The 21,242-nt window shown below is 44.2% G+C and overlaps 1 protein-coding gene across 8 annotated transcripts in view; it reads left to right on the forward strand.

Annotated features, from left to right (window-relative positions):
• Window positions 1-21,242, forward strand: part of Nin (ninein) — a 106,072-nt gene that overhangs the window by 45,858 nt on the left and 38,972 nt on the right. For all 8 annotated transcript variants that reach the window (XM_027418183.2, XM_027418182.2, XM_027418184.2 and 5 more), the window contains 10 exons: window positions 6,248-6,287; window positions 8,196-8,386; window positions 12,516-12,662; window positions 13,637-13,804; window positions 14,206-14,342; window positions 14,670-14,810; window positions 15,078-15,252; window positions 18,236-18,346; window positions 18,728-18,817; window positions 20,809-20,947. In XM_027418183.2, coding sequence (XP_027273984.1) covers window positions 6,248-6,287; window positions 8,196-8,386; window positions 12,516-12,662; window positions 13,637-13,804; window positions 14,206-14,342; window positions 14,670-14,810; window positions 15,078-15,252; window positions 18,236-18,346; window positions 18,728-18,817; window positions 20,809-20,947 — 1,339 coding nt within the window. The remainder of the gene's footprint in view (window positions 1-6,247; window positions 6,288-8,195; window positions 8,387-12,515; window positions 12,663-13,636; window positions 13,805-14,205; window positions 14,343-14,669; window positions 14,811-15,077; window positions 15,253-18,235; window positions 18,347-18,727; window positions 18,818-20,808; window positions 20,948-21,242) is intronic.

A 21,242-nucleotide genomic window follows, 5' to 3' on the forward strand; every position in this document is an offset into this window, starting at 1 on the left:
CCCCCAGCTTTTTAATTGGACTCACTGGCTCCAGGCAATAAGAATGAAAATAAATGAAGTGTGAATGAATTGAATCTTCTTCCCTTTCCACCCCACCCCCTCAGGCTGCAATTTAAAAACAAACATTCAGCTTCCATGTGCTTCTCTCCCTCTTAAAGGAACAGACCCTTCTTAAGACTAGGGAGAGGCAGAGCTCTGGACATGTCACGGTGAAAAAAACTCTAGTCTGGCAGAGGTGATCCTGGAATGAGATGCAGCCATTAGGGTGAATTCGCTGCCTCCCCGAGGATGGCCCCAGCTCCATCAGAGCTTCTTCCCAGAGACCAAGGAAGGATTCTGGGGAGGCTGTCACCCAGAGTTCAGCTTTGCTTGTTATCCCTCACCCTGCCGGCCATCATGAGATGATGAGAAACCAATGCCTGAGGTTTAAAAGCCGTTTGGGCTTTTAAATGAAAGGTTGGGCTATCCTTTCATTCTCTACTAGCATATATTGTACATAATAATGGGTTTCATTCAGATATCTGCATACATGTATACAATGTGTTCTGATTATATTCACTGCTGATCCCTTATCCTAATCCTCCCCCCCTTTTACTGTCACATCTTTGTTGGTGATTCCCTGTGTTTAATTCAGGTTGCTTACAGAAGGAGTTATTTATGTGAATGTGGACACTGACCAGTGTCTGGCTATACCATTGAAGAAAACATTTTTCCCACCCCCAGCAACCATTAACTGCCTGCAAAGACTCGGGAAGGATGGGGCCATGTGAGCTCCTGTCCCTCCATGATGGAATGTTGGAGGTCTCAAGACTGGTCTTAAGCGAGCTGGTCTTGTGAAGGCAATCAGACATGCTATGAGCACCAGTGCAGTGACCCTGGCAAGCCCAGTATTGGACTATCTCAGGACTGCACCTCAGGATGGTTGTTGTCCCCACAGCAGGTCTTAGCTGAGGCTGAGGGTCTCTGATGGTCTCACGCTCTACTGAGCTCAGGAGGCATCCCTAGCATTTGCCTGCCAGGGAAGCCTGGCTTCCCTCCAAGCCTGTGCCCACCACGGTCTGCTGCACAAGGTGACTTACCAAAGGGGGAGAACCCCAAGTCACTGCAGCCAAGTCATTGAGGACTGGGGCAGTGACAAGGAACAGTGAGACTCAATGGGTTAATACTACAGAAGATCATTTATAACAGCAGGGAGAATAGAGTTTTTCCTCCTACTAAAACGTGTTTTTCCCCTCAACTAAAATGTGTCTTGTTTTTATTATCTATTTCCTTCTGGTCTTTGTCTGGTTATATAAATATTTGCTGCCAGCAATAATCATAGCATAGATTACATTTTTTGTTATGCTTTTTCATTTAATATTTATTAAAATGTTTTTCCATGTTTCTACATTGTTTTTTAATTGCTTTTAGTGACTACATAATGTTGTATCATTATACTTTATGCCCCATTGTTGAATATTTAAGTCATTTTAAGGACTTTATTGTTATAAAAGTACCTCAATATGCCTATTTGTGCACATAGCTTCCTCTTTCTGTTTTTTTTTTTTAAATTTCCTTTAGATAGCAAATTAAATTATTGGGTTGAGAAGTGTGTATATATTTATTTTGGTACATAATGCCATTTTCATTATGAAAATATAATTTCTGTGAACATTGCTGCCAGTCACACATAAACAGGGCTGCTTCAGACTACAGTCTTGGTGGGAATGGGAGCTATAACTTAAATACTTAGACAATTCAATAATAACAGTTCAGTAATGATGATTATGAGCTCAGTTTTAGCTCCTGTGACCTTGTGTGGTATTGAGTGAACCATTCTGTTGTGAGGTGGTGCTGAGGTGAGTTGCCATCTGTATCCTGAGCATCTCTGCTGGCACTCAGTGGTTAGAGTCCTGTTCTTGCAGAGAACACTCCCACCCCCTAGCCCACTGTCAATTCAGTTCTTGGCAACCGTGTCAGGCTGCTGATAACTGCCTGTAACTCTAACTCCAGGAGATCTGACACCTTTTTCTGATCACACTTGTGTATATCCGACACAGACACACATGAACATGTAAATATATATATATATATATATATATATATATATATATATATGTAATCCCTTTTGAAAAAGGCACAGAGATATACCCAAATGAATGATTTGATTTTGCATACACACATGAAAAGAATTCCACAAACACAAATTTAATATGTATTGCATACAGAGGTCCCCCACAAAACTAACAAGACTTTATAGTGCTTATGTGCCAGCCACAATGCTAAGTACTTGGCATTTCCCTCAGTAAATTCAGACTACTTCTTTTTTCCCCCATTTTACAGATAGATAAACTAAGGCCAAAGAGGGCAAGCAACTTACATAGGGTTAACATCACAGTAAGTTGGGATTCACTACCAGGCAGTCTGCCCCCAAATCTGTGCACTAGCCTCCATATTGAGCCTTCCAGTAGTTAGGGTGAGAAATGGAGAAAGAAATGAGCAGGCAGGGGCTATCCTGAACAGTGATGGACAAGTGGTGGAAACAGCTACCCTGACTGTCAACATGTGAAACATTAGAAACTGTGGGAGGGTCTTTGTTCTTCAAATGCTTTCTCTCATTATTGTAACATGCATGGGGAAATACATGAGCAAATGTGAGAGACCTGTCACCTTAGAGATTGTTGCCAAAGACTTTCTGAAGCTGGGTGTTGCTGTTTCGTTTTTGTTCTAAGATGCTGTATCCCTGCAGAGGCTTTTTATGGTTTGAGCTCAATGAAAATGTTTCCCCTATCAGTGTCTACTGCTTAAAAAAGTCATGAACAACTTGTAGTTCCATTTGAACCCATGGGTCAGAGGTCATAAACTTCATTTAATATATTGTAGGTTGATTTAGTGGGTTTGAGTTTTGGATACTTAGATGCTGACTAGTGAATTTGCATAATTTCAGGTGCCAAATAAAGTGAGCATTTGACCCAGTCTGTTGGGAGGCAGGACACTTTTTATTAGTGGGCCTTCCTCTACCGATTTGAAACTTTATATATAGTAGCAGTCTAATTCTGATCAGAAAGTGAGGACATCCATGGACTGTTGACTGCTACTCCCTGCTTCCAGGCCACACACTTCTACCAGCTCAGAGCTCCATCTTTATCTAGAAGTGTAGGCAAATGAGCTGATGAAATTATAACCACAAGAAAACAAGGAGAAGTCACCTGCCCCACCAGTTCATCCCAGCGATACCTTGTCCATTAGTCACTTTCAGTTATGGTCTTAATGGGCTACAGATTACTTACTTATCCTAAGACATGGCCTTTGGCAGTCTTCAGCTTAGTAAGAATGTTGTTTCAGGATTTCACTTTGAGGTTTCAGCTTAGCTGAGTCTGTGCGGAGGCACTGATAATAACTCATAGGACTAGGCTCAAATATAAGTTAAATATAATTTATTTTGGGGAGAAGTCACTTACACGAAAAGCAGATGGCCGCCACAGGTTCTGGCTCTCAGGATTCGCACAGGCTGTTCCCTGTGATCTGACCGGATGCAAGAGAGAGCCACTTGCCCCAACCCCAGACCTTAAACTCACTCTCCTTCACATGCGCACCTGTGTGTCAACGCTCCAGGTGAGGGCAGGGTGGATATCTCACTACAAGTCTGTGGCATCTTTAGGATCTCTATGAAATGCAGAGTTGTGAATCTTAGTAGACACTTGTCCCTCAATGAAGAGGCGATAACTACCATGAGTGTAATGGTTAATATTGATGACTTGATGGGATCTAGAATCACTTGGAGACAAGCCTGTGGGCATACCCATGAGGGATATCTAGATCAGGTTATTTAAAGTGGGGGGATCTACATTAACTGTGGGCAGCCCCATTCCATGAGCGGGACCGTGGCATGAACTGAAGCATCCATTGCTCCCTGCTTCCTGACTGGGAACACAGTGTGTCTGGCTGTTTCCTGTGTCATACATTCCCTTCTTTGATGGACTGTGCCATCTGGAGCTGTCGGTTGAAACAAACCCTTCCATCCTTAAGTGGATTCTTTCAGGTGACTAAAACAATGAGTGAGTGTGGGGAATGGAGTAGACGTGTCGAGGTTGCCTACAAGAATGTTAAGTCATGTCAACTTGAACTACTGAAAGACGATGTTTGATGTAAGCATTTTGCGTGACACACCATCTGCCGTGAGGAATCCAGTCTCCTCAGACAGGAGTTAATTGGGCCCATCTTCCTGCTGTGTTTATTTTAGGAGTCTAAAATCAACTAGCATTTTGCAGATCAATCATCCCAGAGAACAGGCTGGTTACTTGGTATAAAAGGCAACTTTATTCATAAAATCGTATCTGGTTTTCTACCCCCTTTAATTTTTTAATTTGTTTTTTTGTCTGGTTTACAAAGAAATGGGTTCCATTCATATACATCATTATGCTTTGCTCTTATTTGCCCCTCTCACTGTCCTCCCAAATAGACCAGTCTTCCTGTAGCTAATACGAAGCCTAGGCTTACACAAAACTTATTTCTGCCTCCTGAGTGCTAGCATTTATAGGCATGGGCCACCACATCTGTGGATTACAGTTGTTTGCTAAGATAGCAGCCTAGTTCTGAAAAAATGAGGCCTCTTTTCTCAGCTGGACTTCCCTCCCCCGTGTAGAACCTCCCTGTGGGATGCAAGCAAGAGGCAGCTTGATTGAGAAACCCAAACCATTTGCAGGACAACCAAAGCTGCTGAGGAACTACATGTGACAGCTGGTCCAAGGATGATTGACACAGAACTTGGCCAGTGGAGCAGGGGCTGGATTTGACCCTGACTTGGGGTGAACGGGTGGTTACCAGTACAAAATCCACATGAACTGACCTCGGAGGAGGCTCCCTGGAGCCTTAGCATAAGAAGGGGCTATAGCAGTCTATTCAGGTAAATTCCTGTCACATTCAACTTTCCAGTCTAACTGTGTGGACTGCGTCTGTATCTGCTCTCATCGATAAGCACACCAGACTTGTTCTTACTTCAGCAAATATTAATGACTCCTCTAGTTCCCTTTGCTCTCTGGTGCAGGTGACCCTCAGGGCTCAGTTTAGCCATTGCTGCTTTTAGGAAGTCCACCCTCATCTTCCAAGTCTGACTCCAGAACCATCACATCTTCCTCCTTTTCTGGTCCCTGTGCCTTCATTAGTATATGTGCCTTTTGAGATTGTAATATCATTACATTTCTCCCTTCCCTTTTCTCACTCCAAGCCCTCCCATTATACCGTACCCCCTTGTTCTCTAAATTCATGCATGGTCTCTTCCATTAGTTATCGTTCCATGCATATATCAATATCTATTCATAGATATTCTAATTGTAACCTGCCCAGTCTATAGGCTGTCACTCATATGTGTATTTTCAGGTGTTGGGTAACCGCTTGGTGTGCTCTTTCCTGGGGAAGTATTTTCTTCTGTTCTCAGCATTCCATAGTTGTCTGCAGTTCTTTGTGTAGGGTTGCGGCCCCACCCACTTTGGCATGCCCATTGGTGTCCTCCTTGCTCCTCTCATCTTTAGGCAATCATATTGGTGAGACTCAATGGGTGTAGCTTCTGACATTACTAGGAGACGCAATCTCACAGGAAACTCCTGGATGCTCTGGCTCCAACAATCTTTCTGCCCCCTCTTCCATATATGTATTTTTTTAGACAACAAATATGTGTGTTCTGCTCTTAGTTGTACTCCCAAGACGTAGCATGTAGGTGAGTGCCCAGTATGTACTTACTGAAGAACAAAAATTTGCTGGTTGGTAAACCCTGAATGTTTACTTGCGGTGGTTCAATGGGCTGTAATAGGTTGTGTTGTTGAAGTAACGTTGAAAATGACAACGCCCTAGTGACCTGCAAAGACAGCACTTTGTGCCAGTGCTGGCAAAGTCTGCAAAGAACAGTCTATTTAAAGAGGTTTCAACCTCTTTTTGTTTGTTTGTTTGTTTGTTTGGCTTTTTTTTTTCTTTTGTTTTTTTGGTTTTTTGAGACAGGGGTTCACTGTATAACAGTGCTAGCCATCTCTGAAGACCAGGCTGGCCTTGAACTCACAGAGATCCACCTACCTCTGCTGGGATTAAAGGTGGGCACTACCACCGTTGAGTGGTTTCAACCTCTTGATTGGTTTGTCTGGTTAACTAAAAAGAGCCCACAGAGGTACAAAGGCTAAAGTCACGTGACCAGCCCACAGTCTGATTTTAGAGCCAGAGAGTAATTGGTCTGGAAGCTGGGTTCAAATGTACACTAATTGTCTCTTGCCTTCCTCAGCACTGGAAGACGCAGCACAGTGAGGAGTATGAGGCAAAAGGTAAGAGAGAGCACTGGGGTGGGTTGGGGCTGCTGAGGAGGGAAGGTCCCGGCTGCTATGGCCAAAACACTCCGCAGCCAGTGTCCTGCTTCTTGCCCTGGAAGCTAGCTGAGCATTAGCATTAGGACCAACAGCACCAGGAAAAAAACAAAGAACATTTCCAAGTGACTCTTCCAATCCTAGCTATTAATATTGTGTGAAAGAGGACTTCTTAGGGTTTCTGTTGCTGTGAGGAGACACCATGACCATGGCAACTCTTACAAAGGAAAACATTTCATTGTTGCTGCCTCACAGTTCAGATGTTTAGTCCGTTATCACCATGACAGGAAGCATGGCGGCGGCAGACGTGCTGCTGGAGAGGTAGCTGCTAGTTCTACATCTGGATCTGAAGGCAGCAGGGAGTAACAATGACACTGGCCAGGCTTGAGCTTCTGAGACCTTAAAGCCCACTCCCTAGTGACACACCTCCTCCAACAAAGTCACACCTCTTCCAACAAGGCCATGCCTCCTAATAGTGCCACGCCTATGGCCTTTGGGGGGCCATTTTCATTCAAACCACCACAGCATCTAATATGTAGCAGCCCCCTTACAGACCAGTTACACTCTGTTCAGAGTCTCAAAGGAATTTGTGAACATCCTCAACATAAATAGTAGCCTATCGAGTACATCCTTTGCAAGCTTCTAGTATTTATCACACTCTTGAACACATTAATCCCGTGGCCACCAGATGGCACTGTGGTTCAGCAGCTTGCTTTTCTGCTGAACCCCCAGATGAGCTGTAGTTAAGTATAATTAAAACAATGTGTTCTCTGGCTCTCCAACCTGGACTAACAGGACAGTAATGGGTTTAATTTCTGTCAATAAGCAGCAGGAATGACACTAAGTACTCCTTTCAGCCCTCCATGGTTCTTCCAGGTACATAAAATAGCGCCCATAATTACCCCGTGTCTAAGTGATGACTTCATGGGCTGTCTCACGTTTACACCGCCAACTTAGAAGCAGGGATGCTAAATGCAGGTTAAATAGTCCTGGTGTTTCAGTAAGTAGTTGGATCCTGTCTTTAAGCAGATCTTATCCTTCATCTACGGATACTAACAAACTTGCAGCTTGCCAGGTTTTCTTTCAAGTTGCATGCTTGGGTTTCTGTGGGTCAGGGAAATTCAGGGAATAAATGAACCTTAACAGGCTCGTTATGATTGCTTCCTTCCCAGGAAAAGATGCTATAATGCTTAGACCAGAAAGGAAACAGAAATAAAAGATTCTGGAAGCCTCAGTAGAGGCATTTGACCTTGTGTATATTTATGTGAGATAATGTTCCTTTCTCATGGATGTCTGTCCCAGAGCACCTCCAATTTATAATGGGACTTCAGTACCAAATCAAAGCAAGATGAACATTTATAGTTGTCTCATATAATATATATTTGGAGGCTGGTTCAGCAGTTAAGAGTACTAGTTGATGCTGGGCGTTGGTGGCGCATGCCTTTAATCCCAGCACTCGGGAGGCGGGAGGCAGAGGCAGGCAGATCTTTGTGAGTTCGAGGCCAGCCTGGTCTCCAGAGCGAGTGCCAGGATAGGCTCCAAAGCTACACAGAGAAACCCTGTCTCAAAAAACCAAAAAAAAAAAAAAAAAAAAAAGAAAAAAAAAGAAAAAGAAAAAAGTACTAGTTGATCTTTCAGAGGACCCAGGTTCGATTCCCAATACCACCTGATGGCTCATAACCATCTGCAACTCTAATCCCTCCATGAGCACTATATGCATGTGGTACATAGACATACATGCAAGCCAAACACTCATACATGCAAAAGCTTAAAAACCAATTGAAAGAATTATTTTCCAAAGGTACGTTTTCTCTAACAGGCACCATCCCTGTGCCTTTGGAGACAACACAATATATGCTTTGATTTTAGGTCAGCTAAGGTTTTGGAACCCAGATGACCTGAATGCATCACACAGTGGGTCTTGCCCTCCCCAAGACTGGATAGAAGAGAAACTGCAAGAGGTTTGTGAAGATCTGGGGATCACTCGAGATGGTCACCTGAACCGGAAGAAGCTGGTTTCCATCTGCGAACAGTACGGATTACAGAATGTGGATGGAGCGGTAAACCCAGCACTTTGTTCTGATTGGGGGGGGGGGGTTGGCACAGCATTCTTTTTTCCTAGGAAGACATTCTACTTGTACACTCTTTTTGGCTTTGGGAAGTCATGTTGTGTGGCAGAAACCAAAGCTGATGTGGCTGAGCTTCCTGAATATATAATATGGTCCCCTACTGTGTGTGTTACCTCATCTGAGATGGCCAGACAAGTTCAACACTGCCAGCAAATAGTTGTAGAAGCAGCAACCAAAGGAGTAAAATGTGGGGAAACATGGAGGAAGAATTAGGGAGCGTCACAGACTGGAGTTAGAGCATTTTGATGGCCAAGCTGCTGAGTTTTCAGTTTTGGAAAGAATTCAGTGTCATTGCTGGGCCCTGAGGTGGACTGAGTGGTGAATGGGACAGGCAGCTTCAGCAGCCATGGTTTGAAATTTGCATACCAGTGTGTAGGGAGCCTCGGCTGTGCAGAACAGCCCGGTTCTGACCATGAGGAAATGGGGTCGGGTAGGCTGGTGGTTTTGAAAGCAGGGAGAGTTTTGAAGCCCCCAGAGAGCTCTTGGTGTTAAGATTCTACTTCATGTTTTTCTGAAGAATCGAGAGAAGATCACTAGGATTAGTATGTGGGCAGTCATGAAGCACAGAAATTCTAAGACATGTCTTTCAAAAAGCTACACATAAAGATTAGGAGGAGCTAGAGGTTAGGTAGCTAGAGGTTAGAGCTAGAACAGACACTGCTCCAGAATCCCTGATTCTAATGATATTTGACACCACGCTGGCTGCCTCCGTAGGGGAAAGTGGTAACATGTTAAATAAAGGTTGCCAACTAGCCTGACTTGCAGAAAAGTTTGGATTTTGATTTTTTTTCTTTTTCTCATCCAATGAGATTACATAAGTCCCCTGACAACCTTTATAATATCCCAGTGCTCATTTGTTTTTCAACAGTGGTTATTGAGTCATAAAATCAAATTAATTGTCCTAATTTCTGAACCAATGCGGTACAAAGAGCCTTAGGTTGTTTTTTGTTTTGTTTTTGTTTTCAAGTCGAGAGACATTGCACAAACTTGAATTGTAGATCTGAGAACAATCCTTGGAATATAAACCACAGCCGCTCACAAGGAGCTGGCTTGCTTTTCTTTGCTGGGCCCTCCTAAAACCTGAGATGGCAGACGGCACTTTCAGTTCTTTCCCTGTGCTATGCAGACTAGGAAGGCATTGCTCACAGAACCAGCGTGTTCCTGCTCAGTGTTTCCACCCCCTCCCACCACGAGGAGTCAGGAGATGTCTGCACTTTGAGTCCTTAGCTCGAAACTGGAGTGAAGTCCAAGCTGGTGTTATTAGCGTAGGACTTGGGATCCTGGAATTTTACACCTGAAAGCAGTTTGAACTCTGTCAGCCTTTTTGTAAATGAAGCCAGTGAGATCACTGACACCCCGTTTTTATGAGAGGGAACTAGGTTTGTTCTCTGGCTGTCACTCACACCTCACTTTCTGTTAGTGAGGACAGTGAAGAGGGCAGGGCTTGCAGACTTGCTCCCCGGAGCCAAGCACTTCAAACCCAAGGGTGACTTCGTTTGATGGGTGCAGTATTTTAAAGTTGAACTTCGAGGCACAGTCTTTGAAATTGGAAGTTTTGTAATAGCAAGCCACAGACATCGTCTTTGGAGACCACAGGCAGCCGTGTGCTCAGCTAGCTTAGTCCTCATCACTTGCTTTCTGATGGTGGAAGCAAGCCTCTGTGCCTCGGTCACTCATATCTTCCAGGCCCCTGTGGGTGTCCCAGTTCCTGGACCCTATTCTGGTGCATGTTTCTCACCCTACACACAGAGAAGTCAGCCACCCACAGATGTGGCCAGTGTGGCAATGAAAATGTCCTTGTTCTAGATGGGATCCCTGTTCCCAAAGAGGGCAGGCACCTCAGTTGCTCATGTAACCAGCATTCTCTTGAGTCCAGTCCTGACCATCCATCCATTTCTAAATTCACACCCTTTTACCCACCACTTCTCACCCTGAGCTCTGACTGAAAATAAAGTTAAGTGATGAGTGTTCGGGCTACCTAGAAACTGCACTAATTTGGCCAAGGTCAAGCAGTATGTCTGGATTTCATGGACATTTCTGGTTGGATGGTCCTCAGAGCCACTTCCTCTAGGATCTAGTTCTTTTGATTGGTGAGAATGAGACAGGAAAGTTGAAGGCTTTTGGCAGCCTGAGCCTCCCATCTTACATGGCACTGATCACAAGATCAGTTATAGAACCTGTTATTTCTTCCACAGATTTTCATCTTCCAGAAAAGTTTCCTTGTCTCAGAATCCTCTCCCAAATGAAACATATGTCTCCTGTGAATTGGGAAAAAGCCTTTGAGATAAAATTCATTAGCATATTGTCTTCTTACTTCTCGGTGGCCTGGACAGCATGTGGGAGCCTGTTAGCAGTGCAGTCTCCAGCCCCTCCCTTAGCATACTACAGCAGTGGGCATTGTAAGATCTCTGAGTGGCCTCTGCTCTGTTCCCGGAGGCCTGTTCCATAATAAACTTTCGTCACACAGAGTGAAGAGAATCTCAGTAGGAGGCCTGTGCCTTTCCTCCTGCCTGTGGTTTCTGTGATTCATACCACCCTTTCCTCTCTCCCATTCCTGTGGGACTAATAAACAAACCGTCCCTCTGACCACGTGGGCTGTGGTCCAGCCTTCCTGTTCCTGTTACATGATGAAAATTAGATGATGGCCAACAGAGAGTGCAAAATGGAGAGTCAAAATTCCTTCATCTTTCAGTATACTGAGATCCTCCTTTTGCACACACACAAGATCATTCTCAACCAGTCTTGCTCGTTCCTGGACTAACACATTAAAATGCAATTTTAACATGTTCCAAGGAATATCAATGCAATCTGTCCCAGACCAAATTGGCGGTGTTAGCATGCTATTTGAGTTTCTTTTCCTATTGCTGTAATAGAACATTCTGGAAAGACACGTGGGGGGGGCACTTAAGGGAGAAAGGGCTTTATCTTAGTTACTGTTCTATTGCCATGACAAAACACCATGACCAAGACAACTCATAGAAGCATTTAATTGGGGGCTTGGTTACAGTTTCAGAGGGTGAGTCCATGATCATCATGGCAGAGAGCATGGCAGCAGGAGGCAGGCGTAGAACTGGAACAGTAGCTGAGAGCCTATATTCCAATCTGCAGGCATCAGGCAGAGAGGGAAGAAGACTATACCTGAGGTGGGCTTTTGCAATCTCAAAGCCCAACCCCAGTAACACACCTCTTCCTATAAGATCACACCTCCTAATCCTTCCTAAAAATTTCCACTGTGAATCAAGCCTGTGGGGGCCATTCTCATTCAAACCAGAACAGGGTTATTCTGCTTCATCATGCAAACTTCCATCATGGCGTGGAAGTTAGAGCAGCAGGGACTCAATCAGTTGGTCATATAACATTCATAATCAGGAACAGGTAATGAATGAATGTGCACTGCCACTCAGCTTACTTTCTCCATTTGGATTGCCCAGGATCCCAGCCACAATGGGCAGAGCTTCCCAGTTCAGTTAATGCAGTCAAGATACCCCCCTCCCCCCCCCCCGCCACCCCACACACATACACACACACACACACACACACACACACACACACACACACACACACACACACACAGACATGCCCCAGGAGCCTCTCCTGTTATTCCAAATCCTGTCAAGTTAACATTAGCACTAACCGTCATCACACATGACAATCTGAAAATTTCAATATGAGTCAGATATCAATCACTTAGAACTACCACATTTTGAAGGCATAATAAATATCCAGCTAACATCTTGTTAGGATTATGAGCTGTATGTATTAAGTTTTTTTTAATTTATAATAATAATACCAGTGACATTTAAGGCTGCCTGTCCTAGAAAGATGAGTGAGAGGGAGAAAAGTTGATTGCTAAACTGTATAATATTATGGAGATGATAAAAATGGACTTTTGTTTGAGGAAGGACATCATTTCTGGAGAGGGAATTCTTTTAAATGTGACTGGAGACAGAATTATGTCTGGAGTCTTAGAGTCCACAGTGGGATGGATTTCTACGGGCCAGAAGTACATTGTGCATGTGGTGTTTGTCTGCGTGTAAAACAAGGGCTTGCTCTTCCCTAGATGTTGGAGGAAGTCTTTCTCAGTCTCGATCCTGATGGTACAATGAGTGTGGAAGACTTTTTCTATGGTCTGTTTAAAACTGGGAAATCGCTCGCACCATCAGCATCTACTCCCTACAGACAACTAAAGCGACATCTCTCTATGCAGGTAAGTGATCAGTGGCAGAGCCAGGTGTGGTGGTGCACACCTGCAATCCCAGCTCCAGGGAGGCAGAGGCAAGAGCAGCAATGCAAGCTGGAGGTTAGCGGGGGCTACATAGTGAGACCTGTCTTAGGAAAGAAGAATCAACAGAATAGTTTCTATCGAAATCTGTGTGTAAAACCCATTTAGTAATTCTATCTAAAGCAAAATATCAAGAAGAAAAAAGTATTCTTTTTTTTAAGATTTATTTATTTATTATGTATACAATGTTCTGCCTACATGTAGGCCTACAGGTCACATAGTGTGCCAGATCTCATTACAGAGAATTGTGAGCCACCATGTGGTTGCTGGGAATTGAACTCAGAACATCTGGAAGAGCAGGCAGTTCTCTTATCCTCTGAGCCATCTCTCCAGCCCTGAAAAAAAAGTATTCTTTTTTTAAAAAAATAATTTATTTAATTTTATATGCACTAGTGTGAGGGTGTCAGATTCCCCGTCTGGAGTTACAGACAGATGTGAGCTGTCATGTGGGTGCTTGGAATTAAACCCAGGTCCTCTGGGATAACAGCCAGTGCTCTTATCTGTGAGCCATCTCTCCAGCCCCAGGAAAAGGTATTCTAGAGAATGTGAAAGACGTTGAAATGTGAAAAGGGAAGGATGGTTTGAGTAATTGCTGTAAATTACAGTGTGTGAGAGCCACTAATTAGGCCTCCTGATGACAGTGTGGGGTAGAGGAACCCTGGCATCAAGTAGACCTGCATCTCATCTAGGGCCAACTCTCCCAGCGCAGTTCTTTCTGATAAGCTTGTAGGCTTGGCTCACTGGGAACCACACATCAAAGGCACATCATGGCTTCCCCACTTCCACCCCCAGCTGTGTAAACTAAATTCTGCCAGGACCGGCAGTCTCAGTCTTAACCAGTATCCAGCTGACTTTCTGGGGCCCACCTTAGTGTGCTTAAGACCCTTTTCCTTCTTCAGTCATTTGATGAGAGTGGACGGCGGACCACAACCTCGTCAGCGATGACAAGCACCATTGGCTTCCGGGTCTTCTCCTGCTTGGATGATGGGATGGGCCAGGCGTCTGTAGAGAGGATCCTGGATGCCTGGCAGGAAGAAGGCATTGAAAACAGCCAGGAGATCCTGAAGGTGTGGCAGCTAAACTGGCAATCCCAGGAAGGGGGTGTCACTTTATCTTTTGAAAGTCATTTGACTTGATTATCCTTGAATGACTTAATGTTTCCTGTGGCTGAGTAGGTCCATGCTTTGTTTTTTAATCTCAAATTATTGACATAAGAAAGCTCTTAACCAATCTTCTGTTGGCGGAGTTTGAATTTCATTACTGTGCTTGTTTATAATGTCAGGTGGGATTTCATGAACTACAAGTTTGGTTTCCGTAGGAAACCTATGATCTAGATGAAGCTGTCCTGAGAGGGACTTTCCTGGTCTCTAGGCTGGCTTCAGTCTGCATTTATACAGCCTTCACACTTTCTGCTCTTTGAAAGTGGGGCTCGTCCTTTGTTTTAACTCTGTTGTATTCTGATTCCCAGGCCTTGGATTTCAGCCTGGATGGAAATGTCAACCTGACAGAATTGACGCTGGCTCTTGAAAATGAACTTTTGGTTACCAAGAACGGCATCCACCAGGCAGCTCTGGCCAGCTTCAAGGCTGAGATCCGGCATTTGTTGTAAGTTGAGCAGAAGGTTTGCTTGGTCCATTCCCTTGACAACTTGTCTCCCACATCGGCATCATCTGGTGTCTTTTCCTGTCCACAGTGTGGCTGTCCTTCATATCTAAATATTAAACAGTCAACCTCCTCAGCCTAGGGGAAGCCACCTGGGGTTCCAATTGGCTGGAGCTTTTGAAGGGAACCATGGATGGCATTTTTGTTTGGGGAAGGTTTTGGTTGTCTTGGTTTTGTGTTTGTTTTGAAGTGAGCCAGATGAGAGCTTTCTTGGGTCTCCTGGTAGCTTAGAAACAGCCTCCTACTAATTCACTTGATTTCTAATTCTAGGGAACGAGTTGACCAAGTGGTCAGAGAGAAAGAGAAGCTCCGGTCGGACCTGGACAAGGCAGAGAAGCTCAAGTCTCTGATGGCTTCAGAGGTCGACGATCACCATGCAGCCATTGAACGGAGGAATGAATGCAACCTCAGGTATAGCCAGTGGACATGGTCAGGGTCCTTCCCCATCTCTCGGAACCCCCATTGTCCCCTCCACCCCCACTCAGAGCAGGGTGTGAACAAAGCTAGGGGTCACATCTGACTGCAGGGGTGTAGCCCAGCCTCTGGGAAGGTAGGACACTTTAGGCATTGTCTCAATGTGCTTTCTGAATCTGCACCTCCCTCTGCAGTTTTGGAGCCTTCATGTACTGTCCCTCCGGGGGATCTAAAGGCCACCTATTGACTTGCCCTTTGTCACAGGAAACTGGATGAGGAATACAAGGAGCGCATAGCAGCCTTAAAGAATGAACTCCGCCAAGAGAGGGAGCAGATCCTGCAGCAAGTGAGCAAGCAGCGGGCGGAGCTGGAGCGGGAAATTGAAAAAGCCAAAACGGAGGAGAACTACATCCGGGACCGCCTTGCCCTCTCCCTGAAGGTAGGCTGTCCGTTAGCTCTGTGGCCTGGGTCCAGGCTGGGTACCACACAGAATGCTCCTGCTCTCTACCAGCACAAGTCTGCATAGGGCTAACCCAAAGGTTCTCACTGTCGTGGCCAGGACACGGTGGTGGCTTTGCTAGCACTTCGGACTGCAGGAGGCCCAGGGTCTGATATGTGGATGGTGTCAATGTATGTAGTTTATCCTTCCCATTGCCTTTACAGCTGCTCCTCAGAACTGGGTGGGACCTGGCTGACATCCTCGGTCCCATAGCTACTCCATAAGCCTGTCTTCATCCTACCTGTCCTCCCTCCTCATCATCTGTGCCTTCAAACATGACTTTCCTCTTGTGATCATCCCTTCCTCCCTCTGCCCCAGTGGAGAAAACTACCCTTCTCTTTTCTGGACTCTCATCCCAGATAGTATTGTGCTGGGCCTCTGGTACCCACAGGAAAGCCTTGGGGAAGGAAGTTCCTCAAGCCTGTTTCCTAATGTATGGATGAGCACAGACAGAATAGCTCTTTCTCCTTACCATGGTGTGGTTAGCATCTCAGATGGTATAAGTAAGGTGTCCGAAGCCGGGCAGTGGTGGCACAAGCCGGGTGTTGGTGGCGCATGCCTTTAATCCCAGCACTAGGGAGGCAGAGGCAGGGGGATCTCTGTGAGTTCGAGACCAGCCTGGTCTACAAGAGCTAGTTCCAGGGCATCCTCCAAAGCCACAGAAAAACCCTGTCTTGAAAAACCAAAAAACAAAACAACAACAACAAAAAAGTAAGGTGTCCGCAGAACCACCAGTACGGGGGAAATGTCTGCTGCTGTTGCTATGATGAGGGGCCCCTCAGGTCCACACAACAATGCCAGTCTCTGCTGTCTCCTGACTTGCTGTATGTCCCTGAAGTTAAAGTTCCCAGCCATCCTTCCTCATTACCACTTTTAAGTCACGTTGGTGCTCTGAAACACCTCTTAGACAAACCCCTTCCTCTGCATTTCCCCAGCCTTGCATTAGGCTCCAAACTCACCACAGCCCTTCAGGTGATAATGTGTGCCCTCAACAGTCCTTTTCCTCCATGCATCCATCAGAGCGAGCTTACTAAAAAAGGGTACAAACGTGTTGGTACCTTTGGTTTAGCTGTCAAGGGCACTGCCAGGATGCTCTAACCTCAGCTCCTGCCTGCTACTCCCAGTGTCCTGGTCTCACCGCATCTTCCAGGAGCTCTCTGCTCTTCATTTATGCTTTTTGCCGTGACCCCAACACCACAGGCTGCATCACCTTCCCATTCCCGTTACCACTCCTTTCTTGTTGTCAAGAGATTGTACCTCTACTTTTGTAGCTGTTTGTACTGCCCCTCCCTGCCCTGGCCTTCCTCCTGTGGTCCGCATTGTCCCTTGTGCTCAGTGGCAGTATGTGATTTGGTGTCCAGGGCAGCAGTAGTGTCTGGAATGCAGGGTTTGCTCCTATCAGTTCAGCCTCTAAGTGTGGCTATTCTTTCAGAGATTAAAATAATAGAGTTGGCATTTTAGGAGAAGGTAGTATTATGCTGTTGTTGTTTGTTTTGTTTTCCGAGACAGGGTTTCTTTGTGGAGCCCTGGTTGATCTGGCTGTCACTCTGTAGACCAGGCTGGACTCGAACTCACAGAGATCCGCCTGCCTCTGTCTCTTGAGTGCTAGGATTAAAGGCATACACTACTATTCTCCCCCAACTATTTTTTTTTAGTGCTTTAAGTACATTTTTTTAAAACTCCATATTGCTATGTGAGAGTGTGAACTAGAATACATTAAAAATATACTGGCTCTGTATTCTTTTGGCAAAATGTACTTGGAAAATAACATTCTTCCAATTAGCCCTTAACACTGGAGAAGAAAATATGTCAAATGGCAAGTCTGTATTCCTTTTTTTTTTTTTTAAGCAAATATGGGTGAAATCTTTCTAAAATGTACTGTGAAAGGTCTCTTTCTTTTTAATGGAGAAAAAGGTCTGTGAGTTTCAGTTGGTGTGTTATTTTATTATAATTTGCTTATACATACATATCAGTTATGATCCCTTTATGTATAACTTCTATTTCCTTAAACCAAAACTATCTATAAATTTGCTATAAACTGTAATGCCCATTAATTAAAATTGATTTTGGATTTACTCTCTTTATAGTTCTTCTGAGTCTCTTGCTATAAGTAGATAAGATGTCTCTTTTTAATATTGACTTGTTTGGTGGGGGCACACAATGACATGAGCATGTGGAGGCCAGAGGACAACCTTCAGGAGTCAGTTGTCACTTTCCTCCACATGGGTCTTAGGCATCAACTCAATTTGTCAGACTTGGTGGCGGGTGAGTGTCTTTACCCACTGAACCAGCTCATGCTGCCCTAGAAAAGGTATTTATAATTGATTTCTTATGTTCAAAAATTCACCGAGAATATGTCATTTAAAATACTCCACTGTAATGCAGTATAGAAAGAAAATAAGGCCATATATGTACTTTCTTTAAAAACAAAACAAAACAAAAAAACATGTACTGCTGTTAAAGTAAAATTTTCATATTAAAAATAATATCCTTTTTAAAAAAGTGAATTAACTTCAAGTCACTTAATTCAGTGTCTACAAGGAATTGTTATTTTGAAATGGAACCAGTGAGCACAAGTCACTTTGCGCTGTCTTCTATTTTTGTAGCTTGCTGCTCGGACCCAGTGTGTATTTCCCTCTGAAAGTGTATGTCTCCATTGGTTCTAGATGTATCCCAAATGTTCAATATCCTCATGGGCCTGTTAGTAGCTAAGGGGGGGGGCAGCACAATTTGATAAGGTTTTCTTTAAAACCAGACTTTCAGATCATGAGCTAGGTGTCAACCTCTTAATAATTGTTTTGTTTCCGGCTTTCTCCAGCTTTCAGGATCTTAATCTCAAGCCTTGGTTTATACTTCATATAAGAGTGTTAAAACTGTTCTGATTTCTGACTTGTGTCATGTTTATTTTACCAAATTTCTCAAGGAAAACCATCGCCTGGAAAATGAGCTTCTGGAAAACGCAGCGAAGTTGGCAGAGTACGAGTCCCTGACCAACAAACTTCAGCACAATCTGGAAAATGTGTTAGCAGAAAAGGTAGCGCTGCCTACTTCCGACTTCCTGATGAGTTGCCCAAAATGTCACTCACCCAAAAGGGCAGAGGCATTGCCAAGAACATTTTTATTAGGGAACTGTTTGGATACCTACAGGAAGTTGTGACTTCTCAGGATATAATTTAGAGTAGTGGCTGTGAGGGGACACATTGCTTGGCACTGAGAAGGGCTCCCAGCCCTAGCAGAATGCATCTCGCTCTTGGATGTTCTCCTCCTCTTCCGGTTGCTGGTGTCTCTGCTCAAATGCCACATTCCTGTCATATCTGGGAGCTCGGGTGACACCAGAAGCTGGATCTTTGGAATGTGATAGGTCAAAGAAGGGCCCTTGGGAAAAATGACAGCTTTGTTTCTTTGTCCTTTCTAGTTTGGTGACCTTGACCCTAGCAGTGCTGAATTCTTTCTTCAAGAAGAGAGGTTGGTGCAGATGAGAAATGAATACGAGCAACAGTGCAGGGTGAGTGGCTGGTGAGAACTAAGCAACACAAGAGGACTTGGGTTCAAATCCTAGCCTCAGCACTTCTTGGCTACACCCACTGAAATCTGTGGGTGCCTCAACTTCCTTTAGGCACAGTGGCAAAAGGAGTGCCCACTCAAAGGGCAGCTGTGGAGGTTCAGAGAGCATCTGTGTAACAGAGCCAGTGACATGCTAAACACATACATGGATGCTAGCTATTAATAGTATTCCATATCCTGGACTGTAGGTAATCAGGAGAACTGCATTCAGGGACCACCTTATCTGGCGACTTGTAGAGGAATATCCAGTTTTATGCTGAGTGAAGAAATATGTGGCTCTGTTGATGTGCTTATTCCAAAATTAGCTTTCTCTAGCTGATTGCTGCAAACTTAATATGACTGCATTCAATCTTTCCTATTTCCCTACCCCTTTTTCTGAATGCCTCCCTTTATTTGAAAAATACAAAACTGGGAGCAGAAACCACTCAAGCATTAGCTGTTAGCCATTCCCAGTGCCAACCAGGTACAGTTGTTCTTATGACTAGGTCCCTGTTTCTTAACTCCCCTAAGCTTAGCAATTCGATTTTTTTTCTTAACCAAAACTACTTATTAACAAGGTAAGTAGCACCAAGTTCTGATTATTTTAGATACAGTTTGTCCTTGTGCAGAGATGAGGAACTCTGTCACCTCAAAAGTTTGCTTTTGTCCTGCCTTCTCAGGAGCTGTGTGTGCACATAAGAGGTGACAGGCACTTCTCTGCTGCCTTCATGATCAGCTCTTAGGCCTAATCATGTAGTTGTTTTTTTTTTTTTTTTTTAATTGTCTCTAAAGTGAATGAATCATTACTGATACCTTCAGAGCTCTCCCAGTTCCATCTTTCATTCAAGGTTTACAGTTCTGTGTCTTTAGTTATATTCAAACAACTAAGCAACACTGACTACATTCAGTATGAGAATGTTGTCATCTCCCAAGAAACCCCCACTTTCACTTTAGCCAGCTCTTCCTGTTTGTTGTCCCCTCCCCCCTCCCCCTACCACAGGCAACCACTGATCTATTTTCTGTCTTAATAGAGCCAATCTTCACCCTTCGTAGAAATGGAATCATGTAACAAATGGTCTTTGTAAATGGCTTCCTTCATTTGGTGATATTGTTGCATGTATTCATGTTCTGTCCCTTCCAGTGGCTGAATAAAATCCCATTATATTGATGTTACATTTTGTTAATCAGTTAGTAGACATTTGGGTTTTTAGGGCCTATCATGAATAATGAATGCTTCTATGTAGATTTTTGCTTGGGGTTTATACCTGCAAGTGTTCAACTGGGCCACAGGAGAAATCAATGTTTTAACTTTCAGGAATTGGCAGACCTCCTCCAAGGTGGTGAGATCATGCTGTTTTCACCATATGAGAGTCCTGGCTTCCCCACATCTTTGTTTATAGTTGTTGTCATACACTGTCCTGGATTTTACCATTCTTCTGATAGCTAACAGTGTTACAGGCTAGCTGTTATAGTCTTTGCCCATTTTTGGGTTGAATTCCTTGTCTTTAACTTCTAAAAATCATTATAAATTCTAGCTATAAGTCCCTGTCTGGTAGTTAACAAAAATTTCCTCCAATTGCATGCATTGTCTTTTTTACTTTTTAAAAAATATGTATTTTTATTTTTTGTTATGTGTATATGTGTTTGTGTTGTTTATGCACATGAGTGCAGTACCCACAGAGGCCAGAAGAGGGCATCAGTTCCCCTTGGTGTGGGAGTCACAGGTGATTGTGACCCACCTGACACAGATGCTGGGAACCAAACTCAGGTCCAGTGCATGAGCAAGAAAGGTTCTTAACCTCCAAGTTTTCTCTTCAGCCCCCATCTCTTTTCTTTCTTGGTGTCTTCTGAAGCACAAAAGTTTATATTTTGCTGTTATCCTGTTTATCTGTTTTTCTGTGGCTTGTGCTCTTGGTGCCCCATGTAAGACTGGTGTTGGTTTTTAAACTCCAGCTATTACAAGACCAAGTGGATGAACTCCATTCAGAGCTAGAGGAATATCGTGCACAAGGCAAAGTGTTCAGGCTCCCCTTGAAGAACTCGCTGTCAGAAGAACTTGATGTTAACAGTGGTGGCATTGAACCTGACCAAGGTAAACACATTTGCACATGATCTTTTAGGTATCTGCATTTGACCTAGTTTTTAGAACCATAGTTGAGTGCAGCACAGCTGAACACTGGCATCCTGGCATCCAGGGAGGGAGAGACTTTGGCAGTCTCATTCCTTGAGCTATTTCAGTTGTGGCAGGGTTTTTCATTTGTCCTTGAGGTCGTTATAAAAATATTTCTGATTTTGATATTGTAGGCTCTTTCCTCCCCATTAGTGTCTGCCTGGTATGAAGATGGTTTGGAAGAGTTAGCCAGCCACACACCACAGAACCCATAACT

This window comes from Cricetulus griseus, chromosome 5 (assembly GCF_003668045.3).
Source record: "Cricetulus griseus strain 17A/GY chromosome 5, alternate assembly CriGri-PICRH-1.0, whole genome shotgun sequence".
NCBI classification, from domain to species: Eukaryota; Metazoa; Chordata; class Mammalia; order Rodentia; family Cricetidae; genus Cricetulus; species Cricetulus griseus.